A 22,211-nucleotide genomic window follows, 5' to 3' on the forward strand; every position below is an offset into this window, starting at 1 on the left:
CATTATTTTTCTTAGCCTTAGTAAAATGTGTTACTTTTGTAACCTCCTTTCTTGCTCTTGTGGTGCCTTTGATTAGCAATTGGCTATGCCTCCACAATGTCTAGTACACAATTTATAGGTCTTGAGAGTATAATGGTTATTTTGGAGGTTTCAATGTTACTTTGGCCATGTTAAACATTTCAAGGGTACTTTTGTCATTTTATAGGCTTTAGGGTTATTTTTGTCATTTCAAAGGTTTGGTGATATTTTAGGTACATTTTGATCATTTTAGAGGTTCTAAGGGTTATTTTAGACATATTTTGTTCATTTTAGAGGTTTCAGAGATATTATAATCATGTTAGAGTTTGAGAGGTATTTTGGTCATTTTGAGAGTATTGTAGTCATTTTAGATGTTTCGAGACTATTTTAGTGATTTTGGTCATCTTGAATGTTTTGGGGGTATTTGTGTCATTTTAGGGTATTCAAGAGTATTTTGCTCGTTATGAACATTTTGTATTCTTTTAATCATTTTGGAGTTTTTTTTTTTTTTTTGGTTTTGTTTGGGGGAGGGCGGGGGGGGGGGGGGGGGTATTTGTGGTGGGCCTTTTGTGATTTTGGGCTAGACTGCCTCTTGTTGCATTGGGCCCAAGTGTTTTGGATAGGAAAGTTAGGACCGGTCCAATTGCAACTCACCTTGGTCTAGCTTGCGCATAAACTATGCTCAGTTTGCCAAAATCTTAGTCACATGCCCATAACAGGCGAAGTTACCACAAAAGAATTATGGCGGATAAATGTAATAAAACAATGATAACGGAAGTACATTACTGTTAAGCAAAATAAGTAAGAGATTCTTAATTAAAAAACAGGTACAAAGAGCACGTCATAGGTGAAATTGCAAAGACAAGAGAAGAAATAATATCAATAAATGGTAAAATCAAAGAAGTAAAAGATCAGTTTGCCGTATTCAATTGTGTTACGGGGCTAAGGCCAAGGAGAGAACCACTTCCTCAACGTGGATAACCTCACAGGATAATCTTGCCATAGAAATTATCCACTTTGAGGGAACGGACTTGAATGGCTTGTGTTCAAATGAGTTCTTTATCCGCAACAGAAGGTAGGCTTTTAAAGGAAGAGAAGGGATTTGACCTATTGGTGTATGTCTGCCATTCTACACTCCTTATTTCTTTTCTTTCTCTTTTCTCTCCATTTTTTGTTACTTGATTCTTTCCCACTCCTTTCTTTCTTTCTCAATGCTTGCTCGTGTGGTGTTATGGTGATGGTAGTGCAGTGATTCTCCTTTAGAGGTTGCTATGGTTGTAGTTGTGGTTGTCCACAGCAAGGACCCTTTATATACTACCTGTCGTGACTATTTTTTTACCATTTTAGCCTTTAACCACTTTTTTCTAATTTAGGGTGTTCCTCCCAACCACCCACTGGTTTGCCAGTTGTCCAGCCACCACCACTTACCTGTGCTGGTTGTGCCACTCCCCATTACCAGACAAAGAAGACTATTTTGTTTGCTTACTCACCGTGGCATTCTCTCTTACTATCTCTCTTGGCATGCACCTAGTGGTTCCAACTCATCCTGCCTTTTTTTGGGTGATATGTTATCCTAGTAGGACATCACCCCCAAAAGAATATGAGTGGAAACTCCAGAATAGGCTTTCCCTTCTCCCCACTGCCAGACCATACCCTCTCTTATCTATGGCCCATGACCCACCACTCCTGTATTGGCTGGGTACAGGTTAATAGTGCATGAGCCTTGCGCGTGCTCCACTTCTTGTGTACGTTGAAAGCTTGTCTGCTACTCATGCGTTTGCCATAGTTTGAAGGCTTATCTGTGCATTCTGCTGCTCATCCTTGACCTCTTATGACGTGAACTGTTTTCTAATATTTCATTTTTTATTGGCTTGCTCCTTTCAAGGGCTGAGCCTTGCTTAATCGTGGGTTTTTCCCCTTTTAGCCCATTCTTTGCTCTTTCTGTAGTCTTGTTGCCATTCCTACCATACCACTCTGTCATTCCTACCGTGGTGTTATTTGACCCGTGCTTGCTGGGCCTCTTTGGGCTTGCTTCCTATTCTTCTCTCAATGACTCAATGTGGTCATTGGATTTATACTCATGCTACTTTGGGCCTTCTTAACCCATTACATTGCTCGTGGGCTCCTTTTTCCCATTTCTTTTTGCTTGAGCATCCTTGACCCATTTGCTTTCATTGGGCATCCTTGGCCTATTTTCTAACTCTGCATTCCTATGGGCTTTTACTAACTCTTTTGGGCTTTCCTGGTCCAATCATCTTATTCTTCATCCTTGGGGCTCATGGACTTTCCATTAATCCCTTACTTTCTTGCTTCATTATCTTGGGCTTGTTGTGGCCCATTCTCACTTTTCTACATCTCATAATACTTATGGGTTTACCATTTCTCTTTTTGGGCTCCTTTATGGGCCTATAATCCATTGTTCCTGTCATTCAGGCTTAATGGTTTTTTTTTCTATTAATCCACTAACTCTACTCTGCCCATATTGTTAGGCTTCTTCCTGCTACTGGGCTTCCAAAACAAGCATCAGCATTGTTTTAGATGTTCGGGGTATTTTAGTCAGTTTGAAGGGAATTTGGTCATTTTAGAATTCTATGGATATTTTGGTCTCAAAGAATGTTTTCCGGGTCAATAATTTTGGATATTTTGGGGGGTATTTTAGTCATATGTGAAATTTCAAAAGTAATTTCTATGCGTTTGGAGTTTGAGGGGATTTTTTTTTTTTTTTTTTTTTTGAGAAAGAAATAATTTCATTAAACTAAAGATCAGCCATAGCTCCTGTCAGACAAAACAAGATTGATAGCATCACTATGGATGCCATTTAACCAACAACGAGGAGAGAAGGACTCTCTAGCAAGCTTAGCTAACTTATCAGCTACCCTATTGCCCATACGTTTTACATGGTTAAAAGCAAAGGCACTGAAGCTTGCTCCCAAGTATCTAGATTCCTCTATGATATGACCAAAAGGTGCCAAGCATTCCTCCTCTGAGTTGAGGGAGTTTATAATTCTTGCTGCATCCCTTTCAAAGATTACTTTTGGGGGACCAAGTTCTTTTGCAAAAGAAATCGCCCTTCTACTTGCCATAGCTTCAACATCTTCTACAGTAGGAGGTAGAGCAATTCTTTCAGACAAAGCTCCAATCACAGTACCTTCATGATCCCTTACAACCACTCCCAAACCTGCTTCTCCTAGTTCTTGAAAGACAGCCCCATCAAAATTAGCTTTACACCAAGAATTAGAGGGAGGGGACCAACGGATTGGTTTAGCAGCTTGGATAGGAGCCGTGGGCGTTTCTTGGACCCTTTGGAATTCGTGTAGGCGTTCCAAGGCCTCAGTATGGATCATTGAATAAGGCAGAGAAGGAGAACCAGTTCTGACTGCATTTGTTTTATACCAGATACTCCAGGCAATGAATGCAAATCTTTTAGCTAGGTGAGGGTCATGAGACTTAAAGATTCCCAAGAAAAGATCCTGGAAATTCACAAATCGCTCTATGAGAAATGGTTTGCAAACCTCTTCCTTCCACCAAATTTCTTTGACCCCATAGCAATCCCACAGTGCGTGAATGGCATCTTCCGGTTGGTCCCGGCAAAGGTCACAGGTTACATTGGTAATAATTCTCCTCTGTGCTAGGTTCCTTTTCGTTGGTAATGAGTCGGAGCATGCTCTCCATAGGAAATGCTTCACCTTGTTTGGAATATTAAGCTTCCAAATGTTGGTCCAGAAGCTATTTAGCACCGTTGGATTCGAAGTGCCTGGCTGGTTGCTTTTTGCTGTCTTGGACAGTAACCTATAGGCTGACTTCGTGGAGTACACCCCATTTTTAGTTTCCTTCCATATTCTGCGGTCAACCGGCCTTCTTGAGCTTAGAGGTATGCTAAGGATCTCCTTAGCCTCAAAAGGTAGAAATTCACTCCTAACTCGGTCAGCGTCCCAGCTAGTACCATTTTCATTCATCAAAGCACAAACCTTCGTATTCATAGGGAAGTGGTTTTGGGGTGAGAGAACTTTGCTATGATGTAAACCTGGCAGCCACTTGTCCCCTTTGATTAGTACACTACGACCATCTCCAATCCTCTAATAAGATCCCATGTCAACTACTTGGCGAGCCTTAAGTATACTCTGCCATGCATAAGAGCCATTGGTCTTGACCCCTTCATCCATGATTGAGCAAGTTGGGAATAACTTAGCTTTAAAGACCTTGTAGAACAGAGAATCCTGATTGTGTATTAGCCTCCATACTTGTTTTCCAAGGAAGGCAAGGTTGAAGTTTTCAATATCTCGAAATCCCAAACCACCTTGGCATTTAGGGAGACAAAGTTTATTCCACGCCACCCAATGAGTTTTACGTTGCTCTCCTCTAAAACCCCACCAGAATTTTCGAATGAGAGACTCGATTCCTTACATAAGCTTCTTGGTAGTTTAAAGCAATTCATGGAGTATGTTGGCATGGCTTGCAAAATAGATTTGATCAATACTTCCCTCCCCGCTTGTGAAAGTAGTTGCTCCTTCCAACCTTGAATTTTTTGCCAAATCCTTTCACGAATGTAGCTAAAACTTTGCTTCTTCCCTCTGCCCACAAAGGACGGTAGTCCTAAGTACTTATCAAATTGATGGGATACCGCAACACCCAATCTGCCTTGAATTGAATTTCTGACTTGCTGGTTTGTATTGGAGCTGAAAAATAGTTAGGTTTTATCCCGATTGATCCTTTGACCCGATGCTCTTTCATACTTCTCTAATAGCTCTAGGACAGAATTGCATTCATGGCTGTTTGCTTTACAAAACAGCAAGCTATCGTCCGCGAAAAATAAATGAGTCACCTTAGGACCCTCACGGCATAAGGAAACTCCAGAGATGGTACTATTGGCTGCTGCTTGCATAATAAGGGCATGTAATCCTTCTGCGCACAAAAGGAAAAGATAAAGTGACAAAGGGTCCCCTTGTCGGAGACCGCGTTGTGGGTGGATTTAACCATATGGTGCACCATTAATCAGAATCGAAAAGGAGACAGTGTTGATACAGGATTTAATCAAGTCCATCCATTTCCAAGCAAAACCTAATTGATCCATTAGATTTTCTAGAAAAGTTCATTCTACCCTGTCATATGCCTTACTCATATCTAGTTTTAAAGCCATGGAACTTGTTTTCCCCGTCCTCTTGTTTTTCAGATGGTGTAAGGTTTCAAATGCTATCAGTATGTTGTCTGTGATAAGACGATTGGATAGGAATGCACTTTGGGAGTCAGAAATTAGTTTTGGTAGGCACTTTTTGAGGTAGTTAGCTATGGTTTTGAAGATTAGTTTATAAATGACATTGCAGAGGCTTATGGGTCGGAAGTCTTTGGCTGTAGCTGGGGATTTTATTTTGGGAATGAGGCTTATAAATGTATGGTTTATATTTGGTGGGATGATTCCTGAGTTAAGTACAGAGAGAGTAGCAGAGAGGACATCAGGACCAACAGTGTTCCAATAGTGTTTAAAGAAGATAGGGGGCATACCGTCTGGACCGGGTGCTGAAATGGATTTCATTTGTTTCAATGCAACCTCCACCTCACTTGCCGTGTACTCTCTGGTTAACTCCTGATTCATTTGCAGCGTGACTTTTCTTTCAATCCCTTGAAGGATTGGATCAAGGTCAGAAGGTGCTGCTGTTGTGAATAGTTCACTAAAATAAGATGCCATCATCTCTCCAATCTTCTACTTATTCTCAACCATCTGACCATCTTCCCCAGTCAGCTTAGAGATGAAGTTCCTCCGATTTCGTTGGGTTGCACGGCTATCGAAATAGCTAGTGTTGAGGTCACCAGCCTTAAGCCACTCCACCCTCGATCTTTGGTGCCACATTGCATCCTTCTTGACCATTAACTCATACACTTCCCCTTTGAGAATCCGTAGTTGCTCATTCGTCCTGTCATTGATAAGGCTTCAGCTTGAGCTAGTAACTTCCTCTTCTTCTCTAGTAAGCTTCGGATATGGCCAAAGGAGGTTCTATTCCAAGTTTTCAATTTTGTGCAGCATGCTTCAACCTTTGTAACTAGCCTGTTGATAGGATTGCCCCAATGTTGTTCCTCCCAAGTATCCTTGATCACCCCCTCACACCTGTCATCTTTCATCCACATCACTTCAAATCGAAACGGCCTGCCTCTCTTGTAAAAGCGGACATTCTCATCATCAGAACATATCCACAATGGACAGTGATCAGATAGGGAACCCGCAATGTGATGAACCCGCATTGTGGGAAATTTTTGAAACCAAGATGCAGTAGCCACTCCCCTGTCTAATCTGATCCATGTAACAACCCCATCGAACTGATTGTTGCACCATGTAAACGGTGAACCAACAAATCCCAAATCCTTGAAACCATAGAAATCTAACGCTCCTCTAAACTCCACCACCTACCTCTCACGCCGCGGTGCCCCACCCATTTTTTCCCCTGCCTTGACTATTTCATTGAAATCACCTACACACAACCAAGGCAAATCCATTTGGAGATAGAGGTGCTTGAGTAGCACCCAAGAGTGTTCCCGGTTGGCTGTTACCGGGTCTCCGTAGAAACCGGTAATTCACCAGGCGTCATCCACTCCTGGGTCTACTACAGCATCAATATGTGATGGAGATGAGCTCTGTACTTTCAGATTGAGGCCTTCCTTCCAGTACAGTGCTAATCCTCCACCAGTGTTATTACAAGGGACAATAAAAAGATTTTTCAAGTCTAACTTACGACAAAGGTTTTTTAGAAACTTATCTTTTGCTCTGGTCTCCATCAAGAACACGAACTGTGGGGAGTGTTTCTGCACCAAATCTTTGAGCTCCAAGACTGCATGCGGCCTCCCCAAGCCACGGCAATTCCAGCTTAGTCCTTTCATGCTGTCCGTCGTGGCTGCTCATCAGCCATCGCCGTTGGGATTGAGACAAGGACATCATCAAGTGAGGCATTTTGACGTTTGAGAGGGCATGGGTCTGTGTTGTGCAACGCCTCTCTTTGCGCTTTAGATGGGTGAGCTTCTAGAACTTTACTTGAAGCTTTTGTTACTCATATATATCTAACCCACGTGCCTTGCTCTTTGGGTTTGATTCCACTTTTCTTTTCTTCCTTTGGGCTACCCATGGGTTCAGCTAAAGTAGTGGGCTTAATAAGATGGGCCGTATCATCAACCGGCTTAATGTTTTTGTTTGGGTAGAGCACGTGATGGATTGGCTCACTTAATAGGTCACGTGATTCCAAAACTGGTTGCTTGTTTCCTATTTCATGCGCCACCTCATTAAGCCCACACCTCGTGCTTTTTAGTGTTTCATCAGTAACGTTGTCTCCATACAACGTATCCTTGTCCAGCTCAAATTTCTTTAACTCCTGATCAATCTCATTTATCTTCTCCATGAAATACTCTCCTTTATTCCCGGTTTTAAACCTGATTGACTGCAGGTCCAAGCTAGCATCTGTTTCCTTATTAATTTCAGTAACACCCGTACTTATTCTTTCCTTAAATGCAGGATTTTGTAACTGAAACTCATTAACTCCGCCTCCCTGAATCTCAGTCTGTGCCGCCGTTGCCGGTGCTTTCGAGCTAGAGCTCTCTTGGTCAATTAAGAGATTTCTACCGTTTGTAATTATGTATATAATAATAATAATTGTGTGTGTGAGGTGGGGAGGGGGGTTTGCTCAAAATAAATTTGTTGGGTGAGTAATGGATATGGAATCATTGATTGGTTTTTTTTAACATAATTATTAAGTAGTTATTTAAATGAGTAATAAATGGATAAATGGACAATCATCCTTCCTGCCCATTTGTCACCTCAAGTAATATGTCAAGCACATTACTTGCAGAGTGTTCATGATGAAGTTAATTTTAGCAAGGCATTACAATGTGAATATTACACATTTACACCCTTGCTGGTTGCTGCAAATGACTAACGTAGTGTTTGGAACATCTACTGGAATGCATTGTCACAAATTTCTTGGCATGAAATGCATTATGGGAAAAATAAGTGTTTGGTTGAACATTTGAGAATTTATAAAAGTCATTTTGTCTAGAATACATTTTTCAAATTCTATTTTCTATAGCAGAATTTCAAATGCTAAATTAAAAATAATAATAATAATAAGTCTTTTTTTTTTTTATGTGAACAATTCTTATTCTTTGTTCCTTTCCTTGTTGTTTCTCTTCTCATAGTGGGTGAGAAACAAATCCAAAATCACAAAAAATTCCATACCACTGTCAAAACAAAACCAAAACCAAAACCCAAAAGAGAGAGAGAGAGAGAGAGAGAGTCAAAAGCAAATCAGTATCATCAAAATTACAAAAAATTTCCAACCCACAATGAGAATCAGTATTTGTAGTGAAAAATAACCAATAAACAAATAAGCATAAGATTTTCTAAAATGCATACACATCTTCAAAAAAATCCCTCATGGCTAAACCTAATATTCATGATTTTAATAGAGTGAGATGTGAGGCAAGTAAGACCCCATTTGTTTGTGGTGATTTTGAGAGGGATGAAAAAGAGGGATAAAATTTATATATATATATATATATATATATATTGTGTTTAGTTAAAGGAGAAAATGGGGAAGAAAACTAGTGGAACCTAGGATTTTTCTCCCTAGGCCACCAAAATGCAATCTCCCTAAAATAGGAAGAAAACTACAGAGAAAATGCAAGGGACAAAAAGTCCTACCGCTTTGGACAACATTTGCTTTTTTTTTTTTTTTGTTTGGGTTTTGTCATTTCTTTCACTTTTGTCTTCTTCTTCTATTACTTCTCAATAGGTCTCATTTGTTTTTTTTTTTCTTTCTTTTTTTCATCTGTTTTGGGTTTTTTTTTTTTTCATTTGTTTTACCTCCTCATTTGTTTTGTGTTATTGTGCTTTATAATTTTTTATAATGAGGTTATTATCCATACACAATTTTTTAATAAAAATAATAATATGTTACTCTTTTTATCTAATAAGGGAACAGAGTAAATTTATACATTCTACATTTTCTATCCTTTCATTTTTATTCTTAAGAAAATAAAAGAGTTTTCTATGCCTCTATTTTTCCACCCCCAACTAAAAACTATAAGAGAAAACTAAAACCTCTTATATCTCCCACTTTTCCATCCCTTCCTAATTTTGTCAAGTGTGAAATTAAAAGTGAAAAAAAAAAAAAAAAAAAACTTGAAAACAGTGAGGGAAAGAGTGGTGTGTGTGTGTGTGTGTGTGTAGAGGAGGGGGGGGAGGGGGGTGGGAATGGTAAATACCATAAGCCCCCACTCTTCTCTCCATTTTGGAGAGATTGAATTTTTGTGGGTCCCAAGAGAAAACTGTCAAGTGCCACCATTTTCTTCCCTCCCAACCAAATACACTAATTATCCATTTTCTCTACCCCATTTTTTATCCACCCGATTTTCACCCCAACCAACACATATCAAAGAGAGAGAGAGAGAGAGAGAGAGAGAGAGAGAGAGAGAGAGAGAGGTTTTATCATCGTGGTCTATGGATATAGAAGGGTCGGTGTTGATGGAGGTGATTGAATAGTAGGAAATAAGTGGGGGGTGAAATTTGAGAGGGAGAGAGAGAGAGACAGAGAGAGATGAAAAGTTTAAAGAAAAATTGGGAGAAAAAAAATTAAGTAAAAATTGTTAATATAGTATATTGAATTTTTTTTTGTTGGTACAAAACTATCTTGTTAAAAATAAATCAATGTCACTTTTTTTAATTGGAAATTGTCAAAATTATTTATATTAGACATTAATTCAAGGCATAAGGTAAGGGGTTTGAAATTTTCATTGGCAATATTTATTTTGTTACTATTATTCTTGTTATTAATGGTGATTGTATTTTTTATTTTTATTTTGTTATTGTATTTAAATAGATATTAATTATTGAAATCTTTATTTTTTGGAATTTTTCGTAGTGAATAAAAATTCTAATATTTCTCAATTTTTATGTGTACTGTTTATTTATTATTAAAAAAAAGAAAAAAAACCATTAACTTTCTGATATAATCATCCTAATAAAAATTAGTTAAATGTTCCAAACACAAAGCATTACCCCAGCAGTCGTTCCAAACACAAAACCAAATGCCTCAAGTCGTTTGTTTGTGATATCCAACAAATTATATATATAGATGTCATCATGTAAATTCACAAATATGGTACTGATTCAAAACTATGACAGTAGAGTGCATCATTTTGAACTTGGCGTTAAATGATACTAAACTCTCTTGGGTTTAGGAAAAAAATTAATATTATTTTATTTAAAACAAAGTTTGTCTTGTTCAACTATTCATGATTAGTGTTATTTTTTTTTTAAGTAGAAAATTTAGTTATAAAACTGATTGTAGTATAACATTATTCAATAAAATAAGCATTATTGCATATTTTAAAAATTTAACCATTGAATTGCATGTTATTTACGATCTTAATATACATGTCAAATTTTGTGTCAGTCGGATATATTTACTATATAATCTATAAGCTTATATATTACACATAATTTTAAACTACAAAAATTTGCAATTTAAATAATTTATTGATGACGTAACTATTAATTTTTAATTTTCTAGAAATTTTACAAGTATGAAAAAAAAAAAAAAAAAATGTAATCTAATGGTGAATTTGTCAAAATGCACCTCAAGTAAAAATATATTACGTAAAATTGTAACTTTAGATTACAACCAATTTTGTAACTAAACTTTATTTATTTATTTATTTATTTTTATTAGTAGGCAGGCCTTCAGTAGGTGCTTCCTTTCTATTTTTCTTCTTGCAATTTTTTTTTTTTTTTTTGGGGGAGAGATTTCTTCTTGCAATTAAATGCTTTATTTTATATTTTATTTGGTTGTAGCGTAAATAGAATGAATGTTCCTAAGATTCTCGTATGGTCACTTTTTGTTAGATTATTCACTGTTCTAAACTATTGTAGGTTTGGCACACGTGACGGGACATGACACCTACCAAAATGAGAAACTAAAGCAAATGGAGGGTAAAATCGAGAAATGCGGCTAGAAACAAGGGACAAACCAGGCACATCACATTTAAAACTGAAAATGTAACGGTAACTTTTCCAAAACATCCTGTTGTTCTTTCTTCCCCATCTTTGCTTTAAACACAAGTCCCAAACGGTCCAAATTCCACAAAGGAAACAGAAAGCAAAATACCCAAAAGAAAAAAGATCACAACAGTTTATGTAGAGTATCTTATAGAAGATTCAAAACAAGATCTCTCATAGATATAGCTATGTCCAAAGTAGAAGAAGAAGAAGATGAAGAAGAAGAGACAGAGAGGCTTGTTATTATGGGCACTACGGAAGTGGTGTACTACTTGCAACCATTGATGTCAAAAGAGCTTCTCTGCAAATTCCCTGACAAGTTATCGGCTTTCGACTTCGACTACACGCAGAGCTCAATATGGTCCCCTTTGGTCCCTCGGGCTTACAGTGCCATGGACTTGGATTCTGATTTTGATGATTTGGATTTCATGACAACACCCACAAAGAGAAAGCTCTCATTTGGTGGTGGTGCTATGGTGTTAAGCAACAAAACCAAGTTGAAGAAAGTCACTTCCAACATCAAGAAGAAGCTCAACATCAATCTTAATCTTAATGTTTTGAAGATGAAGCACATGCACAAGAACAAAACCAAGCCATCTGAGTTCTACCCAACTCCTCTAAAGCCCACTTTTACTTGTTTCCCACACACCACAAAGGTATTTCTATTCCTATTTCTTTCTAGAGAATTTCTTTTATTTTTTTTTCTTTATTTCTATATATTTTTTTTCTTGAAAAAATTTTAGGAAAATTTGGCTCTATTGTCACGGTTCAGATCAATGCTTAAAAAAGCAAAAAAGAACCTTGGTAATTACAGCAGCACCTTATTATCGCCATTGTTAAGAAAACCCCAAACCAAAACGCAAAAGAAGGATCAATTGATACAAAGAACCAAAAAGAAATAGCAGTATAAGAATAACTTGATCTTTAAATAATCTTTCTCAAAAAAAAAAATAGAATCATTTTACAAGATCCCTCCAAATAGAAAAAGAAAAAAGTAAAAAATTTCTCTTACACAGCCGTAGTGTCCACGCCGTAATAGCTCAAAAGTTTGCCTCCGCAAGTCTTTGCAGCCTCCAGTCGACGATCAGTGACCAAATCTCTCCAAACCAGAGAGCAATGGTGCTAGGATCTCTCTTTGTCTCAATGTTCTGGTTTTTTTTTTTTTTTCGAGAATTCTCAATTTGTTTGTTGAAGAGACTGAAGACTTGAACTCTACGTCTATTTGGTAAAGTAGATTCCCCACTTTTTAGCTTAGGAAATGAGGCCTGCCACTTTGCGTACCACACACCATCAAAGACCACACAAAAAAATCAGATTTTTATTAATATTTAATTTTTAGTTTTGTTGATATTTGGGTACGACGGCAGTTTTTTTTTTTTTTCTTTTTTTTTCTTTTTATGGCAATTGTTTATTGCAGGGATAGAACCTCCATTCCCGCACTGACGGTTACTTGGTGAACCAAGTCCCACTAGGGGTATAAGGCCCGGTGGTGTGTACCACGACAGTTTTGACTCACCTTTTTAATATTTTAGTAATAATTAACGTTAGATTTAAATTTGATATCGTGAACAAAGTTTTTAGTGAGAAAATTGATTGAAGTAATTAGATTACAACTTTACTTAATATATTTTTATTATTTAATATTTTTTTTTATTGAAAGTGAATTTTAATAAATTTACTATTGGATTACATATTTTTATTATATTCTTATACTTGCAAAATTTTTAGAAAATTAAAGATTAATAGCTATGTTATTAATAAATTATTTAAATTATAAGTTTTTGTAATTTAAAATTATGCATAAAATATAAGTTTATAAATCATACAGTAAATAATATCAAATTGACACAAAATTTAATATATGTATGAAGAGCATAAAAAACATGCAATTTAATAGTTAAATTTTTCAAATATGTAGTAATATTTATTTTATTGAGTAAGGTTATAACCTTAGATTACAATTAATTTTATTACTAAACTTTGTCCTTATTTCAATAGTAGTTTTGATAAATCAACTATGTTTATTTGAGGGAATAACTATTGGTTTATATTATAGCAGTGTCATGTGATGCATTTTGTATAAAATGTACAATATTGTATATATTTTGTTTATTATGTTTGCTTAGCATTTCAAATTTTTTATTTATCTTATAAAAGTTATGATATAAAAAATACATTTGAAAGATAGAATTCTATACTATTTATTTGGACTATTTTAGTTATTTTTCAATTTTATTTGGACTATAATTATAAAATTAATTATGAGGTTATCACGGTTTGACTTTAGTTCGATCTCGGTCAGACCTCAAAAACTTTGAACCTCTTTTTTACGGTTAATTAAACAGTTCGAGTTTCAAACCATCCTATCAAGTGCAATTTTCTGATTAAAAAAAAAAACATTTTTCTTATCATATTTTACACTGTTCATTACAGGCTTGGACTAAGGCTTTGAAAGCTGCCTCTAAACATTTCAAGAAAAAGAAGAAGAAAGATCCCACGGCCCATGTGAAGCTCTCCAACAATTTGAGAGATGGGAATATTTCAAGATGATTATTCAATTGGAAATTCTCTCTGTTATTCTTTTTGGTCAATTCATTCAAATCTGTATTACCCTTGCAGCAAGTACACCGTACATTACTATCATGTTATTCAAAAAGTGTAAAACTTTTATTAATTCTTGTAATGCATAATATTTCGAGGCCTTGTCATTCCAATTATGAAATCAATTGCTCAAGTTTATCTTTTTATGGTGGAGGATACGGTGGCAGTTTGGCACCAATATACGTGACAATGTCATAGATGCCTTTCACCACCGTGTAACTTGTTGAAGGAATTTAATTTAACTTGAGTTTTACTGGGTATAGAAGAAATTGAAATAGCAACGGCTAGTTGGGGGGTTGGGGTTGCGTGGGATGAAAGTCTTCCTCTGAGTCGGTGATAACAAACAGAGACTGAGAGTCTCTCTGTGTGTGAGTCGGAGAGTGATGTAGTAAATTTATTTATATATCCCACTTTGGCAAGAAAAAACTAAACGCAAAAATGCTTTCTCTTGAAGATTTTAGTACGCAAAAATACTCTCTTGAAGATTTCAGTAGTCATGGCTATGGCTATGCCTTTGGGTTTAGATGCAAGAACTCGTGTGGCTATGGGTTTAGATGCTAACCCTCGTATGGGTTCGAAGAAGACTCTCTCTTCTGCTTTTGGTTATCCTTCAAAGCAGCAAGCTGATGGTAACAAGAGGGAAGCGATCTCAACGTTGTCTTCTGAATCTGCTGCCAGTAATAGTGCCGAGAATAGTGAAAAGAAAGAGAGGATTGTGGTCAAGATTAATTTGGCTGCACGGAGGCAAAGGAAAGCGCAAGAGGAGGAGAGGGAGAAGAGGAAGTCATTGGATTTGAAACTTGAAGCATCAAAAAGAAAGCTACAGCTTGGATACCAACAAGTTCAAAAGGCCAAAAGAAAGATTCAATTGGTGGATCTGAGAGACATCCCTAAGCCTGAGCCAGAGATTAACCTTTCCAAGAAATCCAAGTGCCATTATCGTCATTGATGATCTACATGTTGATGATGATTCTTTTTGTATATTTTAGCCTTTTAGATTTAATATGATTTTTGAATTCTTTGTACTTAGTTCATGAAGTAATCAAGATGATAATTTTACAAGATGCTTTACCTTATAGTCCATGATTTATTATTATTATTATTATTATTATTATTATTATTATATCAAGATGAATAAGTAGCATATTGGTTAGCATTGAATTTGATTGTAGAGACTAGAGAGATTCTTGATGATTATTGGTAGAAATATTCATCAAAATTGCACTTGACCTTGAAGTTTTTTATTTTTTTGATGGGAATGAAATCATTGCTATAAGCAATTATCATGAAGTATAATTCTAAATTGACTAATCCTTTTAAATATATATATAATATAGCTATATTACGGAAAACCATAATTAGCCATGACACATTTCAAGGAGGTATAACTACGGCATGTCGTAGCAGCAAAAACTACAAACATTTGCAAAACTACAAGCCTTCTGTCATTTTAAAAAACAAGAGTAATCTGGCCAATAGCATTTGCAAAACTACAAGTCTTCTGTCATTTTAAAAAACAAGGACAATCTGGCCAATAAATCGTTGCACATTTTTTATCTAGTTATTCAATTAGTTATTTTATAATTTTTGTTTCAACAAATACTGTAGGGATAAAGGCCCAAAATCGTATATTGGGTCTTGGGCTCTGACCGAGAATGTTGATTGCTCCGAGGACGAATAAACAACAGCGAGAATGTCAAGTTCAGAGTCCTACAAATAACATGCAAGTAGAGAGGTCGAGAAAGGTGGTCTGAAAAGGATTGTCTCCTCAGATGAACGAAGCACAGATCAAATGCCTATTCTACCGCTCAAAGTGACTCTACAGGAAATGTACTGGAAGAATGGGAGTTAGGAAATATCTAAGGAAAAGCTGCTGTCACCGCATTAAATGCTCTGCAGCTAACTTTCTGACTGCATTTATATGGAGAAGACCTCTGAACAGTGCTACCTTGGATACTGCAACTCATAGAAGGCTTGAAGGGGTGTTTGATGGGACAAGCACTCGAGTAGCAGCTTAGATAATTGATCAAGTGTAGGATCATGATCATTCGAAGGGAACTATATAATGTAAGAGATCCTCCATGGATTGGGGATCGAAAAAGAAGAAGAAGAAAAACACTGTAGCAATCAAGAACTAACCCTGTAATCGAACTTGAAAGGAATATATAAGAACTGATCTCCTCGGATTGCACCGAGAACGATTTTCTCTAATTCAATTTAACTTGTTTCTCTGTTCTGGTTAATTGGGCCCACTTTATTCGCGATCCAACTCATTCTAACCCAGTCTTCTAACCCAGTCTCTAGAAATTCATTGTTTTGAGCTTTTTGGGCCTAGGTCCATCCATCATTTGGGCTAGGGACTCAATTCTGGTCCTTACAAATACTATAATACAACAAATTTCACAATTTTTCTCTATAAAAAAAAAGTTTCATAATTTTTTTTCACAATATGTTAAGGTTTCAAATAGTGATTATTACAACATCACTTTTACTTAGTTCATCATTGGATAATTCTAGGGACTCCAAATTTCACAATTTACTGACTTATGCACTTGTAAATAATGGAAAATTTATGCCCACTATTCATTATAATGACCCACTACATTTGTTGACCACTTGCAATCACATAAGTTTACAAGTTGTGAAATTGAGTATGAGAATGAGTGTGTATTTAGGGGGACTACCGTCATTAAAACTACTTTTATCGTTTAATAATCACAACTTGACACCTCAACCATTGTAAAAAAAATGGGAAATTTATTATATCTTTAGACATATCTTTTTGGTTTATTATTTAGCAATCATTCTTTTTTCCTTTTGGTGTAATACTTAGAAGGTGGATATACTGTATGCTATTGCATGTAAAATTGGCCAAGCATTGTGTTGAATTGTTGATATTAGAAAAACAAAATAATGGCTGTGTCATTTTTTTATTATCAAAACAATAATTACAAGGAAACTGAGATTTTAGTCTTTAATTATAAACAAAAAGCAAGGCGCCAATTTTTTTTTTTATAAGACAAGGCGCCAAGCTTTGCTTGGTAGGTAGGATATGGATTAAGGAATATACATTAAATTTAAATCAAATCTCTTCACCTATCTCCTCAAAGGGGGGGGGAGGGGGGGGGTGTGAGAATAAAATATATATATATTTGGAATAAAATTAATTTGTAATAATAAGATGATGTGAATATGTTATCTGTCAAAGTAAAGTGAAATGGGGTCTTCTTAAATTGGCTACATGGTAATGTCAATTCACCATTGTACTTTGTGCATTCTTATCTACCATCCCGAAATTGCAAATATTTGTTTTCTTAATTGCTTTGCGAGGCATGCCATTACCGTAGTTTCAATTTTGTCTACTTCTTGATGTATAAATAATAAATATCCCTCTTCTCAGGAAAAAAATAATAATAATTATCCCTCAAGAGTCTAGACTGAATATGGCAGTCTCACAATATTTAATTCAGGCGGATAAGATATTATTGAAGAAAAGTTTAAAAACAGATTTGATTTTGAAAATGTTAATTAAAATAAGTAATGAAATAGACAACAGATTAAATACAAATTTAATTGTCACAGATAATTATAAACTCATTTATCTTTTAGTCCCAGTATCCAAATAAACAAAAATAAATCAATATATATATATTCATCAACAGAATCATTTAAAGGAGTAATTCAAATATATATAAGAAATTTAAATAGATAATTTGATTAAGAGTATGGAGAACTTAAATCTATGTACAACAAGATTAAAAGATGAACAATATAGTTGAAGATTTTCAAGAGAATTTCTTTATACGTGCTTCAAGTTCTTTTGCATACAAGAATTTCTATAGAAAAAAAATATTTATTTATTTTTGTTAATAACAAAAAACATTTATTTAGTTGGCTTTCCATATTATCCTTATGTACGGCACCGAGATCCCAGGCCCATACAGGCCCTGGGCCTAGTCCCATACCGACCTTGGGCGCAGGCCCAGTAGAAAGGTCCAGTTATCCTGCGCCCTTCTTGAAGCTTCCTTAATGCACAGACAAATGTAGGACATTGAGTTCCAAGAAGTGATAGGTCAAACGTTCCCGGTCAAGTATATGAACCGTTCCCGGGAAAATATGGTATGCACAGGAAACTGAGTTGCCGAAAATAATCGGTCAAGACGAAAACAAGTTCCAAGATCATAAATGCAGCACCGCCCTCTCACCTAAACATCCACTTTAATCAAATAATATTGGACCTTCAGTAGCACTAACGGTGGCTGTAATCATAATCTCCCCACTAACCTTGGCTATAAATAGAAGAAAGTTGGGGGAATAAGGGGTTCAGAAAAATTGAGAGAAAACAGTCAAGTGAGAGAATATCAACTGAGCGTTACTTTGAGTCTCTTTGCCGAGAACGACCCATAGTAGGAAATTCTTAAACCCACTACAAATAAATTGTGAGCTCAAGTGATCTAAGGCCCAGAGGTCTCATACTTGGTTCTTACACCTTACATTTGAACTAGGATGCCTAATTTGCAAACTTCCATATATTTTGAATGCACTTTTAAAGTATGTCTAATTTGCAAACTTCCTATATTATTTTGAATGTACAATGTACAAAGTACAATGATGAATTAACATTACTATGTTTATTTATTGTGCAATTTACATAATATGTTCTCTACACTTGTCTAAAGTAAGATCACTCGAGTTCCACAAGAAATATCTAATTCAAGCCTGGCTAGCAACTCTTCTTCTCACATCAGACATTACATCATTGAATAAACATACATTCACAACTACTGAACTAACAAGCAGATAAAAACTAAAGCACCAAACTCTCTTACACAAACTGAACCACAACAGTTTCTCCAAAAAATAAAAAAATAAAAACTGAACCACAACAAACTAAGCAAACATCAAATTGTAACTCAGACCCAACTAATAAAGAGAAGAACATACTTGACTATTATATTAGAATAACACTCTATTTAAAAGGAAATTACAAAAGTACTTGGTAAATACCATACCTCAAATTTTGCAACTTGAGGATAAAAATGCCATATTCAAACGAAAAGTTTGAAGGCAGAACACAAAAAACTGTACCAATTGAGTCTATGTATACATGCTAAGTGGAAAAATGAGATGAAACAAAACTGTACCTAAAAAATCAAAAGCTTAACAAGGGCTACAGCTGTACGATATCGCCTGCCTTGAGTTCATTCTTCTTTGCCACGGTAAGCCACCCAGAGATGAAGATGTAGGAGATGCTGCTACCCAACTTCAACTTCTTCAATATAATGGTTGAATCTGGATGTGGGTGTGGGGTTGATCCTCTGCCTCTTGGGTTTGTATATGGGAGACTCTTCTTTAGATAGCACTGATGCAGAGTCATTAGGAATGGCAATGGGTGAGGCAAAAGAGCTTCCCAAATGAGGGGGTTCCTTTGGTGGAATGATTCTGAGTCGTGGGACAGTCTTAGGTGTAGCAGAAGCCTCTGGTTCTGGTTCTTCTTGTGGTAGAGAAGCTTTCTCTGGATCTGCAGTGGCAATGGATAAAGCAGAAGAGCTTCCCATATCCCCGGGTTTCTTTGGTGGAATGATCTTGACTCGTGGGACGGTCTTGGATGCCGCAGAAGCCTCTGGTTCTGGTTCTTCTTGTAGTAGAGAAGATTTCTCTGGATCTGCAGTGGCAATGGATGAAGCAGAAGAGCTTCCCATATCCCTAGGTTTCTTTGGTGGAATGATCTTGACTCGTGGGATGATCTTGCGTGCAGCAGAAGCCTCTGGTTTTGGTTCTTCTTGTAATAGAGAAACTCTCTCTGGATCTGCAGTGGCAGTGGCATGACAAAACCTCTTCCTTTTAATGTTCAAATTTGGCAATGGGGAATCGGAATGACGTTTAGAAGAACCAAGATTCGATCTTTTTTGGTGGACGCTCCAAGTGGGTCTGAAACGATATTGGAGCTTCTTCTCTTCCAAAGGAGTGTCATCGTTTTCTGTGACCAGTGGCAGTGGCAAAGGAGTTTGATCTGATGTGTTGGGGAGGCAGTGAAATAGAATGAGTTTCATCAAAACCCTTTGACTGAGCAAGTCCATTGCATCTTTTCCATTCTCAGGCATGAAATCTTTGAGCAGTGCATCCAATGACCCAACATCACAAAGTAATCTCTTAGGAGACGAATGAGAATAGGAACAAGTCTCCATCATTCTTACATCAAATAATTCTCTTCTCTGTGAGTTTCAGAGATTAAAAAAAAAACACAATAAAGAATGCAGAACAAAAAACAGAGACTAGAGAAAGAGAGTGAGAGAGGAACTCCAAATGAAATTAAATTCAATTCTTGTGGTGGGGTTAAGCACAGAGAGAGAGAGAGAGAGAGAGAGAGAGAGAGAGAGAGAGAGAAGGGTTTGTTGTTGTAGAGGAGAGTGGAAAGTAAATAAAGAAATAGAAATAGTAACGGCTAGTTGGGGGGTTGGGGTTGCTTGGGGTGAAAGTCTATTCTCATAGCCGGTGATAACAAAACAGAGAGTCTCCGTGTGTGAGTCGGAGAGTGAAGGATTTATTATAATTCAAAAACCCAAACTTAGGGTTGTGTTGGGTTTCTCCGACTCTGAGTCGGAGTGAACAAAACAGAGCATCTGGGTTTATTATCATTCTAATCCCAAACCCTTACCAACGGCTAGTTTGGTATTTGGGTTTGGGTTTTATTTTCCTTATTACCCATTTTACCCTCTCACCTTTGCGTTTATTACTCATACGAGAACCCTTTTTTTTCTTTTTTCTTTTTTCTTTTTTCCAATACAAATATTACTTTTATTTATTTTCAATTCAATTACAAGTACAACTAGTAATCTCTGTCACTGGTTGGGAACGGAAGTATTATTATACATCAGAGAGAGAGAGAGATTTGCTAAAAGTCTAAAACAGACTGTAGGATCTAGAGAGAGAGAGAGTGAGAGAGTTTGCAATGAAAATGGGATTTATTTGAGTTTGAGTTTTGAGTTAGAGAGAGAAACAGTGGATCACCAACCCTAACAGTTAGTGTTGGCAGGAATGGAGGAGATGGGGTTTCAAATTTTTGTTAGTTTTTGTTTTAAATTTATTGGGTTTCAATGGTTAATTGGATTGGGTTTTTCCTTTACTAGGTGTGCAGTCAGAGAGAGGTAAATAATGAATAAATTTTGGTCAATACAAGATGGGCTTTATTTTATTGATTGAATGAATTTTAAGGGTGGGTACAACAAACCCATGAGAGATGGAAATTGTGTTGTGGAATCTATTTGTGAGAGAGTCATGTCTGAATGGGTTTTGTCTTTTTTGTTGCTAATTGGTAATAGCAATGGCAATGGTGGTTTCATATGCCTATTTGGTACTGTATGTGGAGGACCCATTCAATCCAAGTCCAAGAGGACCACTGTGTGATTGTGACTATGAGGCTCCCCAGTATTTGATTTTTTTTTTTTTTAATTTATAATATTACTGATTGTGTTTTCTGTTATGATGTTGCATTTTTAGCTCTTCATGTTAAGTTTAGATATCTGGTTTCTTCTTTGGCTTTGAGGGATTGTTTATACCCAATCAGTTTGGTTGGCTTGCTTACAGATCTCACAGATGTCAAAATTCTATCCTAATTGGGGGGTTTCTGTGGGTTCTATTTGCTAGAGGTTTTGATTTATGCGAATGAGGAATTTGTGGGGGAAATCACTATAGAAGGATTCCAGAGGTATACTGCTGTAGGAAAGCAAGTGGAGCATTTGCTGAGGCTGCTCAGAGGGTCTAAGGTATAAAAGTTTTGTGACTCGTGACAATTTGTAATTGTTCCTTTAATAGTGAATTTTCTATGGCTTTGTTTGTGTCCTCGAAGTGGCTTTGTTTTCTACTTCATTATTCTTTAATGATTTAACTGATTTGGTTTATGCATAACTGTGGTAAAATATAATTTTTTTGTTGTGGGTTGGTTTAACCGATGTGTTTGACCTTTATATCTGATAATTCTGCAGTGTTAATCACGTAAGGGTCTAAATTTAGTTTTTCAAGTGGAAACGGTTATATTGTAATTCTGAATTAGCATAATCAAATGGTATAGCTTTCTCTAATTTTTATTAGCCATTCATAATATTAAATAAAAATATTCTTCCATGCTTCCCTCTCTTCAAAGCTCTTAATATTGTATCAATATTTTTGTTTAATGAATACATGAATTAATCACATTTTACATTTTAACAAGTTTTTCATATAGGTTTGAAATGTGAAAGAAGAATGGACTGTGAATAAAATTTGCAGGCCTCTGTTCTTTGTGAATTGCAAAATAAAATTGGGGATATTTAGATTTTTTGAAGGATCAAAAACTTCGAGCCAAACAATTGTTATTAACTGATATTCCAATCAGTTTGATCATATATCGATGTTCATTGATACGAACAGCTGTTGAAAGATCATTAGTCTGTCAATCCTGATCTCTTAGGTAGGGTTTTGTCATCTCCAATAAAATCTTCATTTTGAATCTACATATTTGGCAATCCACCTCATATCTCTAAACTTGAATCTACATATTTTCACAAAATCATGCCAACAG

The 22,211-nt window shown here is 36.2% G+C and overlaps 1 protein-coding gene across 1 annotated transcript; it reads left to right on the plus strand.

Moving 5' to 3' along the window:
- Positions 1-11,094: 11,094 nt before the first annotated feature.
- LOC115964131 lies at positions 11,095-13,795 on the plus strand. Its single transcript, XM_031083467.1, has 2 exons — positions 11,095-11,706; positions 13,484-13,795. Exons 1-2 carry the CDS (start codon positions 11,239-11,241, stop codon positions 13,598-13,600), a joined length of 585 nt encoding a protein of 194 aa, XP_030939327.1. The 5' UTR covers positions 11,095-11,238; the 3' UTR covers positions 13,601-13,795.
- Positions 13,796-22,211: the final 8,416 nt, after the last annotated feature.

This window comes from Quercus lobata, chromosome 10 (assembly GCF_001633185.2).
Source record: "Quercus lobata isolate SW786 chromosome 10, ValleyOak3.0 Primary Assembly, whole genome shotgun sequence".
In the NCBI taxonomy this organism is placed as follows: Eukaryota; Viridiplantae; Streptophyta; class Magnoliopsida; order Fagales; family Fagaceae; genus Quercus; species Quercus lobata.

Excerpts from the sequence above, each read along its gene's own strand:
- LOC115964131 (XM_031083467.1), top strand. The coding sequence starts at position 11,239 with ATGTCCAAAGTAGAAGAAGAAGAAGATGAAGAAGAAGAGACAGAGAGG. Across the intron at positions 11,707-13,483 it reads GTTTCCCACACACCACAAAG|GCTTGGACTAAGGCTTTGAA; the intron begins GTATTTCTATTC and ends TGTTCATTACAG.